Genomic DNA, 16,904 nt, shown 5'->3' on the forward strand with positions numbered 1-16,904 from the left:
GAGGATGAGAGGAGTAGTACTATGATGATGGAGGTGCAGGAGGATGATGAAGGAGGTAGTAGTATGATGATGGAGGGGCAGGAGGATGAGAGGGGTAGTACTATGATGATGGAGGTGCAGGAGGATGATGAAGGAGGTAGTACTATGATGATGGAGGTGCAGGAGGATGATGAAGGAGGTAGTAGTATGATGATGGAGGGGCAGGAGGATGATGAAGGAGGTAGTAGTATGATGATGGAGGGGCAGGAGGATGAGAGGAGTAGTAGTATGATGATGGAGGTGCAGGAGGATGATGAAGGAGGTAGTAGTATGATGATGGAGGAGCAGGAGGATGAGCGGGGTAGTAGTTTGATGATGGAGGAGCAGGAGGATGATGAAGGAGGTAGTAGTATGTGATGGATGATTTGGTCAGTAACAGTGTGATGGTATGTTGAGAGGTACAGTATGGTGGTGATATATATATTAGTGCTGTTCTGGGGTCACTTCCACACACTGAGCCCCCACATAACTCTCTATTCTGATCTCCCACAAAGCATTCAGTCTACAATACACCAAGAATCCTCCAGGTACAACAGCTACAACTCCCAGCATTTACTGATAGTCTGCATCCCTCAGGATATGCTGGGAGTTGTAGTACATATGAGCTGCCACTGTAGAGACATATAGTGCTGGACCTTGAGGGATGATGGTTATAACAGATTACGGCCACCAGAAGCTTCTGCACAACAATCAATTATTAAAGGTTTGTTCTGTCTGAAACTACAACTCCCAACATCCCCTTCATTAAAGCTGCATAAGTGTAGGGTATTCTGAGAGTTGTAGTTTGACTGAAAACATGTCATTCACAAGGGAGTTGTCGCAGATCCAGATGAATCCAGGATAGGGCCGGGTCAGTATGTCGCTTTTCACCGATTCTTCTTTGGTGGGCCCCAAGGATCATTTCCTCTGGTGGGTCCCGGGTACTCCAGTCCGACACTGGTTTCAGCAATATATAGCTGATATCCTACCACACGGGCCGCAATCAGAGATAACTCAGATACTAATTATTTAACAGCTGATGAGTCATTCATGGTCCATCCCAAGAGTGGAACATTAATACAAAATACCCTGAAACACCCTTTAATATCATTGGATGTCAGGGTACCTTCAGGGTGGCTTGGTAGATCATTTAAAAGGAACTCTTAGAAACAAATTAATTCTTTTTTTATTTGAAATTATCTGGTCTCGAAAAGATATAAAGATTTGTAAATTACTTCTATGTAAAATCTCCAGTTTTCCAGTACTTATCAGCTGCTGTATGTCTTGCATGGCTAATTCATTAAATAAGTTCAAGGGAAGCCTGGATGCTTTTCTTGAAAAATATAATATTACAAGTTATGGGCATTAGATTTCCGGTGATACGTTGATCCGGGATTATTCTGATCGCCATTGGAGTCGGGAGGGAGTTTTCTCCCTGTGATGGGGCTTTATCATCTGCCTCATAGGGGGTTTTGCCTTCCTCTGGATTAACACAGTAGGGTTTCTGTAGGTTGAACCTGATGGATTCTTGTCTTCTTTCAAACTTATTAACTACTGTATGTTACTATGTAAGTGGTGTATTCTCTCCAGTCTGACACAGTGCTCTCTGCTGCCACCTCTGTCCATGTCAGGAACTGTCCAGAGCAGGAGAGGTTTCCTATGGGGATTTCCTGCTGCTCTGGACAGTTCCTGACATAGACAGAGGTGGCAGGAGAGAGCACTGTGTCAGACTGGAGAGAATACACCACTTCCTGCAGGACATACAGCAGCTGATAAGTACTGAAAGATTTGAGGATTTTAAATAGTAGTACTTAACAAATCTGTCTAACTTTGTGACACTAGTCCTGTTACCTTAGGCTCTATATCTGCATCCGGCTCTCCCCTGATGATGTAATTTACGTCAGCGTACACACTCTTGGTTTGGGGTGGCTTACTAATTTTCTGAAATCCTTCTTTTTCCTTCTGCTCAGTAAGATTCTGGTGAAAAGAAAAATAAATTGATAAGTAATAAAGCCAGAAACATATGTTATGTTATGTAAGATTTATGATCTTCCAATCACCTACCAAACACAATCTGAATCTGTAATATATATATATATATATATATATATATATACACATATACATACACACACACACTGTTGATGTGCTTCTGCCATGCTGTGGAGAAATATTTCCTTTTGGTTAAATCCACATGGGTCAGATATGACATTTCATCATATTGTGGACTTGGGTTTTGCTTATTATAGTGCTTGAAAAATCCCTATATTGTAATCCGTATTCTTCTTCTTCTTCTTCCCCTTTTTCTGCAATTAATACAGCCCGAACCGCTTTGCACACAGACTCTGTTCAAACTGCGTTTCAAAGCCCTCGGCAGTGACAGGTGTGCTATCTATTTTTGGTTTTTGAACGGATTTGTCGTTTAAGAAATTTACATTTAAAGACCCCGAATTTCCCATGTGAAATAATGGCCCATTCAAAATAATGCCCACACTGTAACCGCTAACAGCCAATCACAGCACATATGCAAATAGCTGAAATATAGCAGCCAATAGAAATTCTAAGGTCTTGTCAGTCACTGCCTCACAACATTCACAAAGTCACATGTCCACTATTGGCCAATAGAAGATGTAGAAGAAGGAAGGTCCTTAACGATTTTGTCTTACTGACATGAGTAAGATTGTCATCGTAACAGAGCACTGATCTTTACCATTATAAGTAGCAGAGTTCAGTCAGTAAAATAGCAAAGCTGAGCCAGCCCGACACCCGCACTACGTAGCAGAGCTGAGCCAGCCGTATTGCAGAGCAGACACCAGACTACGTAGCAGAGCTGAGGAAGCCGTGTAGCAGAGCCGACACCCGCCCTACGTAGCAGAGCCGACACCCGCACTACGTAGCAGAGCTGAGCCAGCCATGTAGCAGAGCAGACACCCGCACTACGTACGTAAAAGGACGATACCCAAGTCACTCTTAAAGGGACAGTACCCAAGTCGCTCTTAAAGGGGTTATCCAGCGCTACAAAAACATGGACACTTATCCCCCTCTCTTGTCTCCAGTTCAGGTGCAGTTTACTTCCATTTACTTCCATGGGACTGAGCAGCAAAACCTGCCCAAATCTGGAGACAACAGTAGGGGGAAAGTGGCCATGTTTTTGTAGCCAAAATCTCGTGAACAAAGAAAAAACTCAGCTCACCATAGGTGGTTTGTTGTGTGATGGTGGACATTCAGGCAGGAGGAAGTGGAGTGGTAGCGGGCCGCACCCGATAATGGTAAAAAGGAGGGAAGATCCACAGCGGCCAACACGGCCGTGATCAAGGGGGTGTGCTTCCCCGAAACATGTAGGCCTACGTTTTTATCTTTTGTAACTTTTCATATGTCTCATAATAAAGACAACAAACCTTTTTTTGGACGCTGTGGATCTTTTCCTCCTTTTTACCATGTTTTTGTAGAGCTGGATAACCCCTTTAAAGGCACGGTACCCAAGACATTCCCTAAAGGGGCGGTACCCAAGACGTTCCCTAAAGGGGCGGTACCCAAGTCGCTCTTAAAGGGGCGGTACCCAAGGTGCTCTTAAAGGGGCAGTACCCAAGTCGCTCTTAAAGGGGCAGTACCCAAGTCACTCTTAAAGGGGTGGTACCCAAGTCTCTCTTAAAGGGAGGTTATTAAGGGTTCAAGTTTCTCTTAAAGGGAAGTCACTGTTAAAGGGGCGCTTTTTTCAAGCACTATGTATGTCCCTGGAAATGCAAATCTAGTTTGTATTTTTATCCATTTTTCAAAGGAAAAAAAAACAATACAAGTAGCCGAGACAAATATGTCCAAGGTATAAGCACAGAAAACAATAAGTCCCTTCAGTTTAAAAGGTAGTGAGGCAGCTCACAGAGAGTGTTCACAAACACAAGTGCGTTGGTTTACAAATGAATAATGTACAAATTGGAAAAAGCAATGAGGATGAGAAGGGCCGTCAATGTTTTGGATAGACGGACATCAAGCCAGAGAGGAGCAACACGGAAAGCACAAGGAAGGGTCCTGTCCAGCCTGAGGGAGCACAGCTTATGGCCCTATTACACGAGCCAATTATCATGCGTATTAGGGCGTTACGGCTGATAATCGTCCCGTGTAATAGAAGAAAATGATCAGCTGACATGAAGAATGTCAACTGATCGTTGCTGTCGTTTGTCTTTCAACATGTTGAAAGACTAACGACCAGGATGGCAGCAATCTGCTGCCGCCACTCCGTGGGTTAGGAGCAGCAGACCGCCGCTCTCCTCTATAGGCTGCCCGGACGATCTAGCGATCACACGGGCAGCCCCCCTGCAGCTCCCTGCGGCCGTCCCTGTACTCACCCGCTCGCTGCTGACGCGTGGTATAGCGGAGGCAGCGAGCGGGGAACAGGGAGCAAACGAACACTGACAGCACTCTCCAGTATGGCTGTATAATGTCACAGTCCCAGAATAGGTGTGTAAGAGATCCCTGGCCCTTATCACGACACCAGCAGAGAGCACTGAAGAATCTCGGGGGTTTGGTACCAGTGCATGAGGCATTTCTATTGGTTTTCTTTGTATACCATGCACAGGGAAGTTTTGGCTGCTTGTTGTCAGATTATTCCCCATTCAGTGTCCATCAAGGGAGCACCTAGGTAATTTTCCCATTTTAGTGTATAGGAGTGGCGGGGTAGGCTCTCAGAGGGCAGGGACACCAGGACAGGGTAGATAGCAGAAATGAGGCCTATATTGGAGGTGGTGAAGCAGCATTGCCATGTAATAGGGAGCTGTGCTCCATAAGAGTGCATGAGCATAGTGTTTAAAGGGGAACTCCAGGTAGAGGTTAAAAAAAAATAAAACGTCTTCAGAAGCATATAGCATTACTTACCTATCTATTCCAGTTTTCGTTCTGTATTGTTTCTGTCCTTCCTGGTTTAGCAATTCCCAGAATGCAATGTTTTCCCTCAGCTGACCATCACAGCCCCCACCCATCAAAATCAGTAAAATTAGTGCAGCAGCTGCTTCTGGCCGGTCAGAGATGGTGAATCACTCAGGGGATTGGATTATCCAGCCGCGCCTCCTGTGACATCACGCCCTGCCCCCTGTCTGCATCATCAGCAAACACACACAATGTGAGACAGAGACCTGGAATATTTGTCTCCTAGGGGGGATAGCAGAAGGAGCAGGAGACAATGTGGATTTGCACAGGGGCCATTTTTCTTCACTTCCAGGATGTCTATCAGCTACCAGTGTGCCAGACCCGCACAGATACGGTAATACATTGTATAGCCACATCTATATAACTTTTAATGTACTTTTAATAGAAAACAAGTTTTTCTTATCCGTAGTTCCCCTTTAATCTGCAAATAGAAGACCACCACTAGAGGGGGGAAGGAGAATCTGGATACAAGGTCCTCAAAAGTGAAGTGGCTCTCCAAGAAGCATGGGAAGCTAAACGGCTAGACAAATGTGGATGAAATAGAAAGGATACAATAATTACAATATTATTATTATTATTATTATTATTATTATTATTATTATTATTATTATGCCTCTGTAGCAGCACCGGATACAACTAATAGTGGTGAAGTGCATGTCTCACCAGGCCTGATCCAAGGTCTGCTCCAAAACCAATGCCAATATCCAAGACAACTCTCCAATAACATGAGCAAATGTAAACCTGTATTCCACCATGCAACATTTCTGTAAAAGCCTTTTCCAACGACTGCTTGAGAAAGGTTATTACTAAAACATTGCATGGTGGAATATAGGTTAACACTTCTTCGTTATATTGGAGAGTTGTCTTGGATATTGGCATTGGACTAGAAAGGGGGGGGAAGATTCAGAAGGAAGTTGAAACCTACCAGAGCAAAGGTCTCTAATGAATGCTATAGGTCCAAGGAGATCTTGCATAGGAGCATGGTACACTCCTGATCCTAATGGGTTATCGGGATGTGCGGGAGACAACCATAACTTCTCGATTTCCATCCATTTACTATAAGCAGGAAGGCTTGCCCATGCTGGAATCCTTCGGAGGTGTGTAGACCAATAGTGGATCCAGCAAATATGGAGCAAAAGATAAGCACAAGGCTGTATAGTAGTGTAGGTGGTAGAATGAGTAACCGTAACAGAGCTAGTCGGCTGGGGAGGTTGATAGTAAATGCAACCACGATGCCAGCTAACCAGGAATATGCATTGTAGAACACCCTGGTGTAATGCACAAACATGAGTGGTCACACTGGTGGTGTGATCAGAAGTCAAAACTGATATCAGTCCACAATAGAGGGGTGAGGTGGATAGTGGGAGGTAAGAAGTTCTCAAAAGAAAAGAACAGAAAGAGTAGTAAGTTGGGAGGCCCATTGGAGGCAATGGGAGGATGATTCTCCTAAGCATGATTTCCATAGTGGGCACATACCCTTTCTCTTTTAAAGTGTTAAGCAACCTGCAGGTGTCGGCCCACAAGGGGAATTCCCAGTCCCCTGGTGGGCCAGTCCGATTCTGTACCGAGTCTTGAAATTCTCGATGGCGGTTTAAGAGGAATTTCGAGGATTTTACAATGTTAAAGAGGACCTGTCACCCCCCGTGCCGGGGTGACAGGCTCCCGACCCCCGCTAGAGCAACCTATACTTACCTCATTGTGCCGGGTGCCGCTTCTTGAGACGATCGGGTGACGGACATTTCAGCGCCTGAAACCCGGCGCGCACACTCCTGAGTCCAATGCTCATAGAGAATGAATGGTGAGTCCGAAGCTCCATCCATTCTCTATGAGCATCGGACTTATCTCAGGAGTGCGCGCGCCGGGCTTCGGGCACTGAAATCTCCGTCACCCGACCGGATCAAGAAGCGGGAACCGGTGCAATCAGGTGAGTAGAGGGGGCTCTAGCGGGGGGAGAGTCACTACCTATGTCTAATGTCCCTGAAATTATCATTTCTCTTCCTGTAACAGGTGTTTCCACCATATTCCACAGAATTCAGTGATAATCATATGAGTCTCACCTTTATATGACATCTACCAACAGGAATAAGATAGAGATGAATTCTGTACTCTGCGCGGTCATTGTTGTTTGGACAAACTACCCGGAAGTATAGGAAAACCATCCCATTAAATGGATACCGCCTCTTCTTTCCCGAAGCAGAGGTACGTTGTTTACCAACAGGCGCAACTGGTGTAAATGTGGGATTTTCCAGTACAACATAAGAAGATTCAATTCTAGTTGGGATTTTCAGGGTGAGGTTCCCACCCTTGAAATCGCCAAATTTTATCAGAGATTTATCTAGAAAACCTGTAAGAGATAAATAACACAAGAGTTACTTTTAAATAGTTTCTGTACGTCTTTAAAGAAAAAATATTACTGTTAAGAGACTCTTGTACCTTCGGATAGCTGCTTTTAATCCAAGATCTGTCCTGGGGTCCGTTCGGCAGGTGATGCTGTTATTGTCCTAAAGACAACTTTTTAACTTGCAGCCCTGTGTCAAATTGTCGTGGCCTTGAGAGTGTATGCCCTAGGCCTGCGACGCCTCTCTGCCCCTCCTCCCAACCCTCTCATCATTAGGAACGCCCCTAGAAGGATTTCTCCTATTCATCACTTGTCTGAACACTGCACATGTGCTGGATCCTTAAGGCACCTGTGCAGTGTTCAGACAAGTGATGATTAGAAGAAATCCTGCATCCTCAAGACGCTGATACAGGTAGCTACTATGGCAGGCATGAAATGGTTAGCTGCTTCCTACACCAGGCCAATACAACTCATTGTATTCAGGCCAATACAATGTAATGACATCATCACACTCACCTGCGTCTGCCCAGGTATTCTAGCTTAGGGTGGCTTTACACAGAGATTTATCTGACAGATTTTTGAAAGCAAAGCCAGGAATGGACTATAAACATGGAACAGGTAATAAAGGAAAGACTGAGATATATCCTCTTCCTGGCTTTGGCTTCAAAAACTGTCAGATAATACTCTCTGTGTAAAGGCGCCCTCAGTGTGAAATATGGATCATCATCATTGGAATGGTGCTAGGTAAGTATTTTAGTTGGTGGAGGCCCAAAAACTAATAGGGGGCACTAAAGGGCAACAATAAGGAGTAAGGTAATGTTCACACTGAGCAAATCAGGCGGAATTCCGTGTGGGAACTTTCCGCCTCGGAATTCCGCCTGTCTCAGTGTGCCATAGCCCTTCTATGGGACAGCGCGCACTCCTCCACTGCCGCCGCTCTCCACTCTAAGAATTGACATGTCACTTCTTCGAGCTTGTCCCATAGACAAGCTATTGCACACTGAGACAGGCGGAATTCCACCTCGGATTTGCTCAGAGTGAACATACCCTTAGGGATATTAGGGAGGCACCATTCCTAAGCTGAGGCAGTAAGGGGGCACCAGTACTAAGTGAAGACAATAGGGCACCATTATTTAGTGAGGACAGTGAGGGGCACCACTACAGGGTGGGTGCATTAAGGGCCCCAATACTAATACTCAGGATACACCATTTCTGAGTGCAGGCAGTAAGGAGCATTATTTCTAAGAGGAGACTGACTTTTTCCCTATATTAAATCCGTTCCTGGCTTTCTATCCAGTAATTAAAGGGGTGCTCCAGCGTGGGGGCACTTTTTTGGGGGGACCGGGGAGGAGGTGGCTGAAATAAAAGACGTCCACTCACCTCCCCGGTTCCAGCGGCGGGTCCCCGCATCACGGCGCTCCGGTGCCCGACCGCTTCCTGGTGCCTGACGCCACCCAAGGCGCTACGTCTCAGGGCCGCTCAGCGAAGGAGGCGGGATCCGTTTGAAGTCCGCTCAGATCCCGCCTCCTTCACTGAGTGGCTGAGCGGGCCTGAGACGTAGCGTCTCGGGCGGCGTCAGACACCAGGAAGCGGCCGGGAGCCGGGCACTGGAGCGCCATGATGCGGGACCCGCCGCTGGAACCGGGGAGGTAGGTGGATGTCTTTTATTTCAGCCACCTCCTCCCCGGTCCCCCCAAAAAAGTGCCCCCCCGCTGGATAACCCCTTTAATGTTAAAAACCTGAACATGTGAACGTGGCCTCACAAGATCTCAGCTGTTATATTGGAGATTACAGGAAAGGTTTGGTAACTCACCATCAAGACAGACATAATGTGGTAGGTAGACGGCTGACACCAGGCCTGATAGGACTTGTACATTGAATATGGGTCCCAGTAATTCATATCCATTGTCCTGGATCACCTTCATGTAGTCATCCCCGTACTCCAAGGAATATTCAATAATCGCTGTGGTCTCCACCTCAAACTTTATCCCAGTTTCTTGACAATGAAACATCGACTGCACTTCAACCCTTAAAAAGACAAGATTTTATACTTCTTTAGGATACGTTCACACACACACACACTGTCAAAACGACAGCTGCTTTTATTAAACGTCCGTGACGTAACGGCAATTAACAGCTGTTTTGATCAAATAACACACGTTATTTGTTGTTAAAGGGAATCTGTCACTAGGTTTATGCTGCCTTAAATTAGGGCAGGATAAACTAGTGATATAAATGCTGAACAGTTCGGTGTATTACTTACATCATTCTGTTCAGTCGTTCTCCTAATAGGATTCTTGCAGCACCCCTCTCCCCGCCCTCCAGCTGCTGATTGACAGTTGACTGCCTATATACAGCACGGATAGATAACTGTCAATCAGCAGCTGGTGGGCGGGGTTTTCTGCTTCTCATGAATATCCAGGACTACTGAGCACATGCACATAATGGAGAGGACATAGCCTTAAAGGGAAATCAGCTGTTTCAATGTCTCCTATAGAGAATGTATGGAACAGTGTGTAGTGCATTCTAAAGGGAGATTCGGGTCCCCTTTCCCTTGATTGTGGGAGACCACCAGCAGCTGTGCTGTGGCCCGGGGTGCTGGTTCTGATGTTGGGTCTGCTGGTGGGTTTTGGAGGCTACCTGTCACAGTGGCCAGGAGTGGTAACACCCACTCCCGGACACCCGGCAACCGGACCTTGGTTAGGACAGGTTTGAGGTGCAGAGTGTAGGTACAGGTGCGGCGGCAGAGGTGACACTTTTCACAGAGTCCCACTTTACTCAACTTGTAAACTATACTTTAAAAAGGTATCAGTGCAAACTATTACAAACAGCACTCAGTGCAAAAAAGAATCAATAACAATATTCCAACAGGTAGATGGGTGAGTTGATATAAGAAAACGATAACAGGAAATAGGGACCGAATAGGAGGCCCTTGCCTAATGTACTTGGTACTCTGCTGGGATGTGGTGAAGTGTTGAGATGTGTTTGAAGAATCCTCGTACTCATGTATGGATGAGTCTAGTTATCTCACCTAACCACCTTCTGCCCCCACAGTGTCGGGTTTCCGTCCTATTGGAGTTGTCGTTGGAGTCCCAGGTCTCTGCTCTGGGTGGAGCTGGCTTGTAGTGTCTTTCAATAGAGAGCGGCTTTCTGGCACTGTGCTCTACTGCAGGTCCAGTCTTGAGTTTGTCCCTCCCTTTTCTAAGGTGGTTGACTGTCCTGTTTTGTTAATCTGTCCTTGCAGTAGGCAAGGGTGAAGACTCTCTTGTCTCTGGTTTTCTCTAGGGATCTTGTCTAGTTACCCATAGTGGTTGGGTATCTAGTTGTAGGAACAACTATATACATGTCCTGCCTGGCTTGTAGCCAGGCACTAACTAAAGGGAATAGTTACCGTAAAAGAGAAGTGTGTGTGCAGCTAGACCTTGTGTTATCTGCAGCTGTGCTGTGAGAGTGTGACATCTAGTGGTTGGAGTAAGAAACAGCCACCAACCTGTCCTAACCTGTGACACATGAGTGATACAGTCTTACCAAGGTGTAAGAAGAGAAGAAAAACACGTTGTGGGATACTACAGTTGGACCCTCTGATCAGCTCGTCATTCCCTATTGTGTCTACTAAACATGTTGGCGTTGTCTAACCTATATTGTGTCTAATAACATATAAACACACTCAATCAGCAAGCAAAAAACAATGCTGTCTCAAAACAGAAATGTGAAGGATGAGGCACTCACCAGTCCATGAATATTTCTTGATTTTATTGCATATATCCACAGGTGGTTTAGGACGCGGTCAGAAAATAGTGAACGGGCGACAGCCTGTTTCGCGTGATGACGTTCACGCTTCCTCTCGGCCCTGACGTCACCTCGTAACCTTGCCTTTTAAACAACGTGCTCATTAACATCAACACACATAAAAAATATCATTAAAAACAAAAAGGTACAAGTACGTTTCTTATCTAAGCTGCAAGTACACTATATTTACATATTTCTAGTTTGTTTTGTATCCATGCAGATCCGAGCGATCATTTAACCCTAGAGGTCCCAACGTATCCATTTTAATAATTAACTCTGTTTCTCTTTTAAGCAACTTCTCATTTCTACTGCCCCCTACCGGTGAGTTCTTCTCATGCCATAGTCCCATAAAGCACAGTTCAGACGTATCCCCACCATGGACTCCTCGCATGTGTGCAATTACTTTCGGGCAACCCTTACCTGTCCGAATGGACCTTACATGTTCAGCATACCGCTGGCAGAGTGGTCTAATAGTTTTCCCGATATAATAAAAACCGCAACTACATATTAATGCGTACACTACATATGAGGTGCGGCAAGTCATATAATCATGAACCTGCCATTGTACACTTCCCAATCTTATCTGTGCCACGTCATTAAACTGATTACAATAGTTACATCTGCCGCATTTATGATTTCCTTTAAGATCACTTCTATCTAAGCACATTTTACTTCTTTCTTCTTTATGCGGTTTAAAGCGCCCCCTTACCAACTCATTACGGATAGTTTTACATTTTCTAAATGCCACCAGGGGTTTCTTCACTGCCTGTTCTCTCAGGGCCTCATCCCCCTCCAACATCTTCCAATTTCTATTTATTGCCGTGCGTATTACATTATTCATAGGACCATGTTTGAACACAAACCGGTCAATTTTTTTCAGTCTTGGTTTGCTCCTATGAATTAATACTTCACGGTCTAGGGATCTTGCTTTCCTTCTGGCCTTCTCAATAATTTCCTTGGGATAGCCCCAGTCCAATAATCTTTTACTCAGGTCCTCTGCCTGCTGTTCAAAAATCTCATTTACGTTATTAATACGGCGGAGCTGTACAAACTGACCATACGGGACCGCCTGTTTTACTGACTGTGGGTGATAACTATTATATTCCAGTAGTGTATTAGTTGCTGTTGCTTTACGATAGCCACTTACTGTTAATTCCCCTTCAGATAACTGCAGATGAACGTCCAGAAAATCTAACTCATTTTTACCATAATTCGCTGTGAATGACATACTGACCCGGTTAATATTCATATAGGCCACAAATTGATTAAACTCATCCTCTGACCCAGACCACACCAACAACACGTCATCTATATATCTCATGTATAGTGCTATCTTGGATATATAGGGGTTATGTGTACTGAACACGATCTCTTCTTCAAGTTCCGCTAAATATAAATCTGGTGTGCCCATCGCAGTTCCAGCCCGCTGACAATACCATTGGTCAGCGAACTGGAACGCGTTGTGATGGAGCACAAACTCTTCCATTATTACGTAGAAGAGGCTATGCGCCAACTACAGGATGGCAACATGTATGAAAAGTTAACCAAAGACCCCACACATGATTACCTAAATAAGTTAAGATCACTATTACGTAAGGGGGTTGAACAAGGACTGATGTCCAAGAAATTTGCTGAGAAATTGGTAGTGGAGTTTCCATGTAAACCCTACTGGTATTGGATCCCGAAGATCCACAAATCTGTCGAGCGTCCTCTGGGGCGCCAGATAGTAGCAGGTCGGGGATCAGTTACCGAGGCAGTCTTAAAATATTTGGACTGGGTCCTACGCCCCCTATTACAGAATGTACCCACATTTTTACGTAATACGAAAGATCTATTGAAGATATTGGATGAATTTGTTTGGGTAGAAGGTATGACAATGGCCAGTATTGATGTCGAGAGTCTATACACCCGCTTCCCGCAGGATGCAGGTGTACAGGCTGTACAGCATTAATTGCTAAAAAATGGCAATAGTGATGAAAAATTCTCATCTTTCATTTGTGAACTACTAGAGTTCGTTCCAGTTCGCTGACCAATGGTATTGTCAGCGTGCTGGAACTGCGATGGGCAGAAGAGATCGTGTTCAGTACACATAACCCCTATATATCCAAGATAGCACTATACATGAGATATATAGATGACGTGTTGTTGGTGTGGTCTGGGTCAGAGGATGAGTTTAATCAATTTGTGGCCTATATGAATATTAACCGGTTCAGTATGTCATTCACAGCGAATTATGGTAAAAATGAGTTAGATTTTCTGGACGTTCATCTGCAGTTATCTGAAGGGGAATTAACAGTAAGTGGCTATCTTAAAGCAACAGCAACTAATACACTACTGGAATATAATAGTTATCACCCACAGTCAGTAAAACAGGCGGTCCCGTATGGTCAGTTTGTACGGCTCCGCCGTATTAATAACGTAAATGAGATTTTTGAACAGCAGGCAGAGGACCTGAGTAAAAGATTATTGGACCGGGGCTATCCCAAGGAAATTATTGAGAAGGCCAGAAGGAAAGCAAGATCCCTAGACCGTGAAGTATTAATTCAAAGGAGCAAACCAAGACAGAAAAAAATTGACCGGTTTGCGTTTGTGTTCAAACATGGTCCTATGAATAATGTAATACGCACGGCAATAACTAGAAATTGGAAGATGTTGGAGGGGGATGAGGCCCTGAGAGAACAGGCAGTGAAGAAACCCCTTGTGGCATTTAGAAAATGTAAAACTATCCGTAATGAGTTGGTAAGGGGGCGATTTAAACCGCATAAAGAAGAAAGAAGTAAAATGTGCTTAGATAGAAGTGGTCTTAAAGGAAATCATAAGTGTGGCAGATGTAACTATTGTAATCAGTTCAATGACGTGGCACAGATAAGATTGGGAAGTGTACAATGGCAGGTTCATGATTATATGACTTGCCGCACCTCATATGTAGTGTACGCATTAATATGTAGTTGCAGTTTTTATTATATCGGGAAAACTATTAGACCACTCTGCCAGCGGTATGCTGAACATGTAAGGTCCATTCGGACAGGTAAGGGTTGCCCAAAAGTAATTGCACACATGCGAGGAGTCCATGGTGGGGATACGTCTGAACTGTGCTTTATGGGACTATGGCATGAGAAGAACTCACCGGTAGGGGGCAGTAGAAATGAGAAGTTGCTTAAAAGAGAAACAGAGTTAATTATTAAAATGGATACGTTGGGACCTCTAGGGTTAAATGATCGCTCGGATCTGCATGGATACAAAACAAACTAGAAATATGTAAATATAGTGTACTTGCAGCTTAGATAAGAAACGTACTTGTACCTTTTTGTTTTTAATGATATTTTTTATGTGTGTTGATGTTAATGAGCACGTTGTTTAAAAGGGCAAGGTTACGAGGTGACGTCAGGGCCGAGAGGAAGCGTGAACGTCATCACGCGAAACAGGCTGTCGCCCGTTCACTATTTTCTGACCGCGTCCTAAACCACCTGTGGATATATGCAATAAAATCAAGAAATATTCATGGACTGGTGAGTGCCTCATCCTTCACATTTCTGTTTTGAGATAAATATAGTATCATTGTGCTGGTCAGAAAGGGGAGGTGGGCGAAGAAAACCAATATTGTATCTACCCAGGGGTCCCTCACACTGACCCCATCCCAATTGCTGTCAATGTCCCTGTAAGAGCCCCAACCTGGCCCAGAGCCTTCTACTCAGACTCCTATACAGCCCTACACTGATAATGGTGGAATGACTGTCTCACTAAATACAGTCTACCTCTCTATACAATATATATAGCAGTATCATATAATGACAAAAATAGGTTAGTGGATACAGACCAACCAAGTCTGCGGGCAAAGAAATACCAACATAAATACAGAAAACAATATATTACATACATCACCAAAGATGTACTGACTCCCAACGCCTTAACATCCTTAGGAGTTCATTGGGGGACTGAGATGGTGACATACTGGTACATGACCCATGGCTCAAAGAGAGCCTGCTAGATAGGCGCTCATACATGGAGTAAGAACAATGAAAACACAAGGCTTTCATGGCTCATTGGCTCAATATTCTGTAGGGCAGTGCAGACATTGCAGGCTGGTAACAAGGTCGATAGTACTAGTGACAACTCCATATTGGTGCCATTTGGTAACCATTTCCTTAACGTACTGCTCAGTATTTACACATATGAAAGGACGAAGGGGGGGGGGGGGGGGGTTAGGCAGATGTAATGCCATGCTGTCTGACACCTGATAAGTCTGGGGACCAGAGAAGCCAAAAATGAGCATCAAATTTCACACAATGTCAGGACAACAACTGAGCCATAATGTTACTTGTCAGCAACAAAGGCAAAAACATTGGGCCTCATTTACCTACAGACAGTAAACAGTAAATCCTGTGTTCTGACTCTCTTTTTTTCTCAAAAAAAACAGGAAACAGTCAGAGAACAGGAAGTCCTGTGTATCCCAGGTCATCTGAGCGCTCACAGAGAGAAGGCGGTCATGTGATTGATGGACACATTGTGACGTGACTCTCTGTACTGGCCGGAATTCCTGGGTTTAGTCTGTTGTTTTCAACCAGCACAAGTCAGAAAATCTGCCATCAGGAGACTGGACCTGGATACAGTAAGTATAGATGTTATATAGCAGCCATCAGGAGACTGGACCTGGATACAGTAAGTATAGCTGTTATATAGCTGCCTTCAGGAGACTGGACCTGGATACAGTAAGTATAAGTGTTATATAGCTGCCTTCAGGAGACTGGACCTGGATACAGTAAGTATAGCTGTTATATAGCTGCCTTCAGGAGACTGGACCTGGATATAGTAAGTATAGCTGTTATATAGCTGCCTTCAGGAGACTGAACCTGGATACAGTAAGTATAACTGTTATATAGCTGCCTTCAGGAGACTGGACCTGGATACAGTAAGTATAGCTGTTATATAGCTGCCATCAGGAGACTGGACCTGGATACAGTAAGTATAACTGTTATATAGCTGCCTTCAGGAGACTGGACCTGGATACAGTAAGTATAACTGTTATATAGCTGCCTTCAGGAGACATGACCTGGATACAGTAAGTATAGCTGTTATATAGCAGCCTTCAGGAGACTGGACATGGATACAGTAAGTATAGCTGTTATATAGCAGCCTTCAGGAGACTGGACCTGGATACAGTAAGTATAGATGTTATGTAGCTGCCTTCAGGAGACTGAACCTGGATACAGTAAGTATAGGTGTTATATAGCTGCCTTCAGGTGACTGGGCCTGGATACAGTAAGTATAGCTGTTATATAGCTGCCTTTAGGAGACTGGGCCTGGATATAGTAAGTATAGCTGTTATATAGCTGCCTTCAGGAGACTGGACCTGGATACAGTAAGTATAACTGTTATATAGCTGCCTTCAGGAGACTGGACCTGGATATAGTACGTATAGCTGTTATATAGCAGCCTTCAGGAGACTGGACATGGATACAGTAAGTATAGCTGTTATATAGCAGCCTTCAGGAGACTGGACCTGGATACAGTAAGTATAGATGTTATGTAGCTGCCTTCAGGAGACTGAACCTGGATACAGTAAGTATAGGTGTTATATAGCTGCCTTCAGGTGACTGGGCCTGGATACAGTAAGTATAGCTGTTATATAGCTGCCTTCAGGAGACTGGGCCTGGATATAGTAAGTATAGCTGTTATATAGCTGCCTTCAGGAGACTGGACCTGGATACAGTAAGTATAAGTGTTATATAGCTGCCTTCAGGAGACTGGGCCTGGATACAGTAAGTATAGCTGTTATATAGCTGCCTTCAGGAGACTGGACCTGGATACAGTAAGTATAGCTGTTATATAGCTGCCTTCA

At 44.5% G+C, this 16,904-nt stretch overlaps 1 protein-coding gene across 5 annotated transcripts in view; it reads right to left on the reverse strand.

The window, feature by feature from the left end:
* The window catches only part of LOC138800535 (uncharacterized), a 127,190-nt gene that overhangs the window by 13,337 nt on the left and 96,949 nt on the right, over positions 1-16,904 (reverse strand). For 4 of the 5 annotated variants that reach the window (XR_011364473.1, XM_069982282.1, XM_069982281.1 and 1 more), the window contains exons 20-22: positions 9,090-9,304; positions 6,996-7,282; positions 1,870-1,995 (exon numbers count right to left, since the gene is read on the reverse strand). Coding sequence is in view for 4 of the 5 variants with exons in the window: in XM_069982282.1 (XP_069838383.1) it covers positions 1,870-1,995; positions 6,996-7,282; positions 9,090-9,304 (628 nt within the window). In the remaining variant the exon portion in view is untranslated. Of the gene's footprint in view, positions 1-1,869; positions 1,996-6,995; positions 7,283-9,089; positions 9,305-16,904 lie in introns of those variants that run through there. The other variant, XM_069982284.1, reaches the window with a different exon arrangement.

Source organism: Dendropsophus ebraccatus, chromosome 9, assembly GCF_027789765.1.
Source record: "Dendropsophus ebraccatus isolate aDenEbr1 chromosome 9, aDenEbr1.pat, whole genome shotgun sequence".
Classification (NCBI taxonomy): Eukaryota; Metazoa; Chordata; class Amphibia; order Anura; family Hylidae; genus Dendropsophus; species Dendropsophus ebraccatus.